The sequence below is a fragment of the Aythya ferina genome (assembly GCF_964211825.1).
Source record: "Aythya ferina genome assembly, chromosome: 14".
Taxonomy (NCBI): Eukaryota; Metazoa; Chordata; class Aves; order Anseriformes; family Anatidae; genus Aythya; species Aythya ferina.
Window position 1 is genome coordinate 14,466,075 of NC_140312.1, and position 10,984 is coordinate 14,477,058.

Genomic DNA, 10,984 nt, shown 5'->3' on the forward strand with positions numbered 1-10,984 from the left:
TTATAGAAGCTGAAACCACTCAGCCAATCTCAGGTAAAGAGAGAATCACTGCCAAACCACTTTTCTAAGGAAGAAAAAAGATCAGGAAGACTAGAAATCTCTTTCAGGGAATGAATTTAGGATTATGATATGAATCAGCAAGCACTGCAGGCAAATAAAATATTGCAGATTACTTTACAGAATCACTGCCTTCCTCACCTCTGGAGTAAAATTACCTTGAATATCATTTCAGGAAGAAATGAAATAATTAAATACACAACCACTGAACAGGAGGATTTCAGAATAAAGGGTATGCAAAATTATTTTCCTGTATAATCATAGATTAAGGAGAAATAAAGAAACAAACCAAGATCTCATGTTTTGTCTCATGGTTACAAAAAGTTCTAGTGTGGAGTAGAAGAAATCTATTCACTTCAACAACAATATTTTAGTGAGTGGCTTAGCAAACATTAACAGCATCTGTCTCTTAAGGAAATATATTTTCAAACACTGCAATGCATAGGAGGTAAGATGCAAGGAGATAAACTTTTACTAAGAATACAACCATATTCTGTTACATTGAAAGCCTTAGTTCTCATACAAATTTCCTAGTGGATCTAATCAGGAAGCTGAAATTTAAATGTATGTCATTAAACTTTCACACAAAAAGCTCTAACAAAAGAGGAACTGCGTTTTTTTACCACTGCATGAATATAAGAAATGTTGATCAAGATTTCATGGGAAGTCAAATAGAAACCAAACCAACACACACAGACCGAAAAAATCACGCCACCTGAACACATGACAGTTGTTTCTGATGAAATAATATGTTATTTCATAACTTTTAGAGCACGTGTGATTTTCACTGATTAAAACTGGTAAATGCTGAAGGCAAAAAATGCCTGACTAGATCATGGTACAAGACAGTGAAGCAAAAGCCAGGCTGTGTCCTGAAAAGTTTACAATTCAATTAGATGAAGCAGAGTGGCAGATAGAAGAATGCAAAGTGAACTGACTTGCCTTAATACATGCTCATGAAGTGGGAGGAACTAAGGCCTGAGTTAAAATATACATTTGTGACAAAATATACTGAATTGTGAAACTTCTTTGCTTGTGGAGTTTTGGGCCAGAAAACTTCAACCAATTATATAACACATAATACAATTTTCTGAGAATGTTTTAAGATTCAGTTAAGAAAATATTAAAAATATTAAAAAAAAAAAAAAAAAAAAAAAACAGAACAAAAAACATTACAGCATTTCTTACAGCACTATAATTAAGTTTCTCTAAGAAATTGATTATATTAAATGCCATCATTTAAAACAACCAAAAAAAAAAAAAAAAAAAAAAAAAAAAAAAAAAACTCTCTGTTCAGTCCATACAAAATCCTGCATGAATTGGAAATGCATGTCTGCATACTTAAGTCTGCTGACTGCTGTATGCATATCGTTACCAGACTTAGAGGCATATGTCATTCCCTTGCATTTAAGATCTTAATTTTCATTTAAGGATACCCTGAATGGCAACAGATTATTGGAGGCAGTACATGAGGATGCCTACCTGAGCATCTACTTTATTACCTTCTTGACAGTAGGCAAGGCATTAATAAAATGCACTTTGGCAGCCTGGTAAAAGATGGACATGACTATAGAGAGCCCTGTATCCTTCTATTGCTTGACCAGTACATTGTTGTTGTTGTTATTATTATTATTATTATTATTTTGGCAAGTACTATTTTATCTATTTATTTTTTTAAAGCTTGTAGCATATCAGGTTTTAATATCTCAGAAATCCTTATCTTCAGTTTGCTTGCACAGACAGTTTATAACATAAAATCTACAAGGTGCTGCCTGTTGCTTCTTTTCGTGAAACCAAAAACAAACACACAAAAAAATAAACAGCATAAGGGTATGCTTTTTAGATATGCTGGAAGGTCCTGACTTGGTGTTTCGGACAGCTCATTATCTGGTAGTAATTTTTAAACAGTAACTTATAAGTAGTTCATAAATTTAGTATTAAATTAATGATATGGAATGCTAAAGATGTGAATATTCAATGACTGAAGACAAGTCCATGTATGATGCTAACGCAGACAGAATCGTCTGCTGAAACATCTTAGTTGGTTTGAATAACTAATGTAAAAACAAAGGTGTATTTCCTGCCACTCTTTATATATAACAATTGTCCTATTCAGATTTTTATTAAAGTCAGAGAATTATTTGGTGAATGTTTCAACATATAAATGGTAAATATAAATTAAGGTCTGGAGGAATACTTTGGGGATTAATCATGCATGTTAATCATAAATGTTATGTTTAATTGAACTTTGGGAGATTCAAAAATACTATTGCTTTTCATGGACAATATAGTCCCCATATATAAAGAGACTAGACTTTGAAGCTATGGGTTGTATCAACTCAAGAAGTGTGTGGATCAGGCACAAGGAGATGGGCTTATCAAAATTCTCTGCCAAGTTTACAATGATTTCTATAAACACCAAATAGTTTTGCATATACAAATTAAAGCTGTAAGCCTCACTGTTGGTCATACTTAGGGTTCTGATTGTGAAATTAGAACAAAAGTAACAATTGTTGGCAGTTTCTCTGAATTCTTGTTCAGAGAATGACAATACTTTTTTAAGTTACAACCCTGCCTTGTCCCTTTTCTGTGACAAGCTGTAGCAGTAGACTTCTGAAAACAGAGTCTGAGCCAATAGAATCTGAAAGCAAAACTGTGGGGCTTTATAAAATAAAACTCAAGATATATTTGGGAGTTGGTTGGATGATAAACATTCTGAAGACGCATTAAGAATTCATCATGTTTTTTTTTTTCAATTTGGAAGTGATTTCTGATGTTGTCATGTATTTCTGTCATCTATAGTGAGATTTGAAATTGAAATGATGCAGGACTTTCCAGCAACTGTGAGTCTTTACTTATTATATGTAGCTATCAAGAAGTAGATCTGCTTCTAGTTCTCAAAAACACTCAACATGCATTTCTGTATATCCTTTCACATAACAAAATGCCATTCAATAAGATTTTCCCATCTACATGGTGAAATAAGTTTATATAGCAAGGAACTGTGAAAAAAACAATGATCCTGTGTTTTCTGTTGGAAAATGCTGAGCCCTTTTGACTGAGATGACTTCTCAAAGGCATAGTGCATTGCTTAATAGCTCAGTTGTTACAGATATCTTACCACAGTGCTATTTTACCTTCCCAGGTTTTTTTTTTTTTTTTTTTTTTTTTTTTTTTTTGTAACAATAACAGCATTATGCCTGAAATAGTGCAGAGAAAAGCAAGCAACTGTGACAGTATCATCAAAAGAGATTTATTATTTGGTACATTGCAGATGATCCCTTTTTCACTTAAATGCATTTAATACTATAAATTGTAAAGGTTAGTGACATAAGGTAGATATTGCAGTTTCTGTTAGTTGTTTCTATTGTAATTCTCTTTTTTTTTTTCCTTTGCCAACCTGCATACATTTACTACCTGAAATCCTCTATAAGCATTAGAAGTATGAAAACAAGTATTAAGATGAACAAAAGCATAATAATCTGCTATGGGAGATTCTGGATTAATTTGAAATTACAGATTTGATTGCTTTAGTTCCTTTATCAGTTTTTTTGTTTGTTTGTTTGTTTGTTTTTTAAATTAACTTATGAAATGGCCAGTAGAAAGTACAGCAAAAGATCCTGAAACAACTCTTGCCTCACCTAGTTGACCATGACATCTCCCTTTAACTAAGGCTTTTCATAAAATGTCTTTCTGAAATAATAATGAAAACAAAACAAAACACGGGGGACTTAATTTTTTCACTGATGTCTGTGTTGTATAAACATAAATATGTCACAAAATCCACATAATGCACTCTTAGTAATACAACATCTGAACATTGGAATGGTAGAACTGCAGAGCAACAGAAGAGAAGCCACTAGAGGCCCTTCTTCCCACAGCTAAAATGCATTAAACAGTAAATTGAAAACAGCAATATGCTTGTCTGAATATTTCGGTGAAAATGTGAAATGACAAGTATGTAATAGATGTCAGATAATTAATAGCACTGTCTTAATAGTGTTATTGTATTGGCTTCCTACTCAGCGATTGTGATCCTAGGGGGAAGAATATACCAGGAGGAAGGAAGACACTCAAGGAAGCTACTCACTCTCCTTGAACCAACCAAGTAATTATCTTCCATGGTGCCATCTGGATCAGCTAATTCAGTCTTCTTCTAACAATCTGAAAGGAATTCTTTTTTCTATTGACTACAGTAGCAGTTGAGAGGGTCCGACATTCCCCTGCTGAAATTAGCTTCTACTGGAGAATAACTCTTCAAGGTCTAATCTCACATGCAAGTGTGATTTGCTGTGGTTTACCTGCCGTTACACAGTAAAATAAATAAATAAATCATTGAGATTGCTTTCTATATTGAACCCAGGAAATAGTACCAAGTTTAGAAACAGAAGTGGTATTGAGGGGTGCAGATTCTAAAAAATTGTAAATTGACTTTGGCTTTTGTCTTTATCTTGTGGAAAATCTCATATTTAAATATGCTGGCTGTGTCTGTCTGCATAGAAATCTACCCTTGGAGACAGACAACAATGTTGTTAAGCTTCATGAAGATTTAAATTCATTTGTAGGAGCCTTGGTGAGGTATATGTGCATTGTGTGTCTCCTTGGATGAGCTGCCTGGTGCATGCTATACATGCAGACATGAGTGAGGCTGTATTATCTTCTGAAACAAATAACTAAACTGAAATACTAGCATTTTGTTCAGGTCTTGAACTGGAGCAGATTAACAGTATTTCAAATATGAACAAGACTGGTCTGAAATAAGTGTGACTGTAACTTAATAACTTGTTAACCATGGTCATTTTGTGACAACTACGTAGCATCAAGGGCTAAGACCTCATCTCACCACACTGTCTTGGATTTCTCACAGCATGCTAACAGCCACATTGTGTTAAATGATTTAGAACAGGTACAAATGTGAATGATAACTTGAAAACAGATACGCAAAACAGAGCATAAATAATAGAACTTATTAACAGAAATAAAAGTCAATATTTATGTTAAAAAAAAAAATCAGTGAGACAGAGGAATTGGATATGTGACAAGTGACGAAAAAAGTGTACAAATGCAGTACGTATAACTATCAACATTTTTCTGACCCAGTAAGGATCTGAAACTATAAGGTGAATCACATACTGCGGGGGTTGCACCTGCGTATCGGGTCATTTAGTAGAGGAAGGGACATGGAAAAGAAATACAACAATGGCCTCTGCCTCCCTCTTGCATTTGGCAGCTAGGATCATTAAGCAATAGAGAGATTGTGATTAATATTAGTGAGCTGCAGTTGCCACAGCAAGGGAGTGTGAGGTGGGGACCAACCAAGTGAACTTCACACAAAATGTGAAAGACTTTGCAAATCCAAATGGGAGTAAGGATGAACAACTTGACTTCTCTGCTGTACATATCATGAACAATGAAAGACGTCATATAGTTGTTTGGGTTCACAAGGAATTCAACGTGAAAATAAGATGAAATAAGACACAAAATAAACCTTTAAATATATGTCTAATCAAACATCAAGTCTGCAAAGGGTGAGTGGACTTGTTAACATCTCAGAATTAGCTGGCTCATAGGCCAACTAAGTGATGATAATACCATCCTCCAAGTATGCTAGACTCCACTGATGAGCACTAATTAACGGATAGTGTTTAACAAATAATTCTACATGTCAAAGTTAAGGTTTCTCTTGAGATTCCTGTGCAAACTGAACTGTAAAGACAACAATTACAGTACCTCTCTGCAATATTATTGATCGTGTTACCAAAAGTAGGTAATGAGGTCTTTCTCTCCATTTCTTCATGACACTTAGCTTATTACTAAGAAATAATTAGGTAAAAAAATAATGCTAGAGTTATGCTTTACTTCAGGGCTTTTTCTTTCAGATCATTATTACATAAATACTGTTGCTTTCATTTTTTTTTTCTCTAATAAAGTAATTTCAAATGTACCAACAAAGTACATAAGAAGACAAAACAAAACAAAAAACAGCAACAACAATGAAAAAACATACATACAAGGTTTTGGAAGACCATTCCAGGAACCAGTCTGACAGTTGATAATTCTTCTTGTAAACTATAAATGGGTGCAATCTCTTACATTACTGGATTCTTTCAGAACCACAGACAAAGTATTTTATGATGAATCAGACATTTAATCACAGCACAGTATCTATAATTATACCTAATACCCTTTTCTGTGTGTTCTGATATGTTAGTGCTGACATTTAACTACAGAAACATCTCACAAACATTCTTTATTATGCTGATTTCTCAAGAATGTTGGAAGCTAGATAAATCATAAAAAGGATTAGTGTAATTTAGTACTGGATTGATGCATGCTAGACTCACACTTCAACAGCATTGCAGTCTAAAGAAGTGGTAGGTGCTTCCACTTCCTAGAAGTAACGCAGGAGCTGACTTTAGCTATAAATAAAAGAAGTCAGTCCTAACATTTGAAAATTGTATGAAAAAGAAATAGCACCATATATAAAGTGAGCGAAGTAGAATATGGAATGAGGCTGTCAAGAGCTACTGACAGGTGACTTGTCCTATAAATCCAGGCACACTGAGAGAGCTCTCACCTTAGTCTTTCCCTGCACCTGATAATGTGCACTGGATGATACACTTTTCCAGTAACACATCTGCCAAGATATAAGATTCATCAACAGTTAGAAATTTGATCGTTATTGTCTAAGCCTTAATGGTATAAGCAGCAAGTGGAAGCACTGTGGACTGAACTGTTTAAATGTTAACTTCCCTGCATCCGAAAGTGTATGCTCTAATATTCCAATGTGGGTAGCAATGCAAGCAATGAAATTTTGGGACAGAAACAGTAAGTATGGCAGTCTAGCTGTGCCATACTGCCACTGTGACCCTCACAGAGGAATGAAAGAGGGTTAATTTGGTTTTGGATTTAAACTATTTTCAGGGATTATACTCCTATGTAAGAAAGGGAATTCATTTATTCTAGTAGCCTGTATTTCTCAAAGCATGCTCACAATAGTGATTATTCCCTCCATGTCTTCAAGAAAGAAGACATCAGTGAATCCAAGCTACCAAAGCCAAAATGAAAGCTCTTTTAAAGCACGGCTACCATCCGAAACGGAAATAAATAAATAGCACCCCTTCCTACCCAACAGTTTGTTCCTTGCCTTAAATTCAGAATTGTCAGACCACTTTATTCATTAATGTAGATTTTTTCCTACTTTTTCCTCTGCAAAACCAGCATGTAAACTGGATTCTGTCCCAGCTTGTGCATCATTAATAGGATTAATTACTTAAAGAAAACATTTGTACTGTAGTATCTCTGTTATTCATGTTTTATGAACTGAGAGGAACTCAGTCTAGCCCTTGTCTCAAACTGTCATGCACATGATGGTCTTCTTGTTTGAGAACTGGTGAAGCAAGCAGTCCAGATCCCCAGTGCACAGCTGAGGATACCCATACTGCTATTTGAGTATTAGTTTTACAGATGTGCACTTTGAGAGATCTAACATACACATTTGTGAATAACAAAACCTCACAGGAAATGTTATTTCTTTTCATTCCCAATCTTATCCACCTCTTTCTTTAGCCAGTACTAAAGGTAATTCAGGACAAAAGGAAGACACTTTTTATTCTTAGGGGTAATGTATTAAATATTCCCTCCAGGAATGAACTCATTAAAAAGGGAAACTGAAATAAAATTTCTGCATGTGAGCTTTCAAAACCAATATAATCAGGAAAAAAAGCACAAAACTCCCTGCAAAGGGCACTGTTTTTCTAAGCATCCCTCACCATTTACATTATACTAATTGAAAATGTTTTTGTACAACTCATTCATTTAATATGAAACGTAATCACTCATACATCACAAAAAGGTCGACTGTTTTGTCACTTATATGAAGGCAATTATTTTCATTAAAGTGTCTTCTATTCCTCAGTCACCACCTTACCAAGTTTAGGACTTATAGTTTGACTAAATTAAGATACACTTTAAAAAAAAAAAAAAAAAAAAAGAGATGGAATTTACTTTTTATGTAAATGCTTGGATGCTTCAGAGAGAAATAGAAGCATATGCAAAGGAAGATCTGTAGAAAAGATTAACTGTCAAGAAATTTGCTGGGAACATTTGGAGGTGTTTAGAGACAAGATTCAATTTAAAGTAGAAGTGCAAGGAAATAAATGCAAGGAAATAAACTCTTTGTAAACTGAACAAAAATTAGGAGGTATTCATCTGCTTTGGGCAGTCAAAAAACAAGAGTAAGCACACTTCTGAAGCAGTATGCTGAAAAAAAAAAAAAAAAAAAGATTGATTTGAGGATTTTGGTGTTTTCCAGCACTGAGACTGGAAGAAGAAGGAAAACTCTGGTCATTAAAGTGACATATTACCCAAGCAAGCAGTTAAAGCAGTTACAAAGATGAGAAGCAAGACATATTTCAATCCAATCCATTCTCAAATACCATTACACGATTTGGTATGATTTGTCTAAAAAGTATATGACTACCAACACTCTTCAAACCTGTAAACATTATTTTCGAATTAGAATATATGATTCAAGGAGGACAACATAATTGAATTAAACAATATTACAGGTAGAAGAAAGTTGTTATCAGAAGCAAGCAATGAAAATGCTGTTGAGGAACTGAAGTCTTATGTCACATTTTGCTTACTTTATATTGTCTCTAGTGTTGTGGCTAGTACAGTCAGATCCAGCCCATTCTCCTTTACAGCAGTATTTGTTTCCAGATAAACATCCTCCAGAGGACTTGAGAAGTTTCTGGAAAATATGTTTGTCTTATTTTTATACTACGATTTCTTCTTTTCTTTATGATGTTTCATGGCTATTTTTCATATATTTTATTTTTCATATATTTTTATGAAGAAATTTGTAATATATCACTATATAAAGGCCTACTTCTCTATGGTTTTTTGTTTGTTTGTTTGTTTTTTAACGAATGAATTTGAGAAGTTGGGGTTTACTCTGAAGAAGAGTAAATGAACATGTTAAACTAATCAGAGCGCTTCTTCAGTAGGCAAAGCAGACTTCAGAGGTACTTGCCCAGGCAGGAGTAGGGAAATGAACCCTGACCTTAGTTTGTGTTTCAAAATATTTTAGTATTTCTAAGCGTTTTTACTTTAGAAACAAGAAAGGTGCAATAAGTAAAGCCATTGTCCTCTTACCTCTGCTAGTCTGAGCAGTCAACCAGGATCCTGCAGACCGTTTTGTTCTGGAAGACAAGAATGATGGAATCATTTAATCCTTTGCAAAGACATAATGCAGAAGCAATGTTAGATAGTTTCTTTGCTAACCAGTTATAATCTACCTCATAGTGTGCTCTAGAGCACTCTCTTCTCTAATCTGCTTTTGTTTTTACGTAGGGCCATACCACTACAGTTATCCCGCTGACTTTAAGACCTTTCCTGCTTCCTACGACCACTTTGTCCTACTGTTGGACAAACAAGATTGGCTAGGAAAGAAGGCCAAGTCTTAGATAGGTATGAAGCATAATGGTTCATTTACTTCTGTCTAATGTTGTATTGTGTGCACAGGTGAAGTGACAACTCAGCAGTCTGGAGGGGCTACAAGAGGAAGTGGCTTTTAAAGCTTCTCGAATGGCCAGAATTTGGTCTGGTCTGGGCCTGAAAGACCTAGATCTGGGTGAGGAAACAAGACTGTGGCTATTTACACAAGAGAGAATTACATTTGTAAGAGGTTCTTTCTCTCTCTCTCTCTTTTTTTTTTTTTTTTTTTTTCCTTTCTTTCCTTTCCCTTCCTTCCTTCTCTTCTTTCCTGTACATTTTTAGCATAATGGGAGAAGCAGTCTGGATTTCTCACATCCTCACAATTTAGGATGTTCAGACCAGAAGTTTCATCCACTTTAACAAGAAGCCTCCACAACATATGCAGTCAGAGAGTACTGTCCTGGTTTCAAAGTTATGGCAACCCATACAAACCTATTTCTGAGGTGTGTTCTAACGTAGGGTACGTTGCAGAAGTACTGCCACAAACCAGCATGACGGCATGCTATTAATGCAGTTAAGGCACACTAAAGTGAGTGGTTGTTAAACTGAGGATTTTTATTCAGCTATGTCTACTTGAATGAACAAATGAAATAATATTATTTTTTGTTTGTTTATATAGCTCTATTTTCTAGATAGACTCAGAAGAAAATATGTCATATATATATAGAGATAGATATATATATATATATATATTATTTAACGCTTAGCGACATCCAAATTCCAGAGTAAGTTCAAAAGACAACCTCAAAACTTGCAGGAGAAAATCTGTTGTTTCTCAATGCTTTCCTTACCTAATATGCTTAGAGACATGCCATGATGTTAATGTGTGACACACCAACTGAGCAATTGCTTTTCATCAGGACTTCTCATTGTACCTCAGTTTCTGTATGCATGTCTGTACCTTTTCAGGAAGAGTGTAATTTCTTTTTCATTGCAAACAGTTTGCCTGGAACAAATACGTGACTTTTACTTTGTGGGCAAAGAATTCTGAGAAGGTCAGTAACAGACAGAATCTCTCTATAAAATGTGACAATCAATAACAGTTTAACCTCTAATCTATATTAACAGACAACCTTTATTTACTGTTTGACTTGTGTAAAGACAAAGGCAGGTAATCCAAAAGGAGTAGTCACAATAGAGACGAATGACCTTCTTTTACAAGAATGTAGATACCACTGAGTGAAAACCATTTCAGCTTCAGCATCATGCAAAGGGCTATTTTGCAAAGAAACACTGTGTGTTAGTTGTTGAAACTTTTTTGTGCATTCCCCGAAACAAATGACACTATTCTGAATATATTTTTTTTCTGGGCAGTAAATAACGTCTTACATGTTGACAATGCTAATATTATATTTTAAAATATATTTGCATTTGCATTTTTTGTCATTTTTTATTGCATTGTATAAATCCCAGAGCAGGGATCCAC

General features: G+C 34.6%; 1 protein-coding gene across 3 annotated transcripts in view; it reads right to left on the reverse strand.

Annotated features, from left to right (window-relative positions):
• LOC311444522 (uncharacterized protein C5orf58) overlaps window positions 1-10,984 on the reverse strand; it is a 52,371-nt gene that overhangs the window by 5,368 nt on the left and 36,019 nt on the right. For 2 of the 3 annotated variants that reach the window (XM_084535750.1, XM_084535749.1), the window contains one exon: window positions 9,217-9,263. In XM_084535750.1, the coding sequence (XP_084391876.1) occupies window positions 9,217-9,263 (47 nt within the window). Of the gene's footprint in view, window positions 1-9,216; window positions 9,264-9,359; window positions 9,609-10,984 lie in introns of those variants that run through there. The other variant, XM_084535752.1, reaches the window with a different exon arrangement.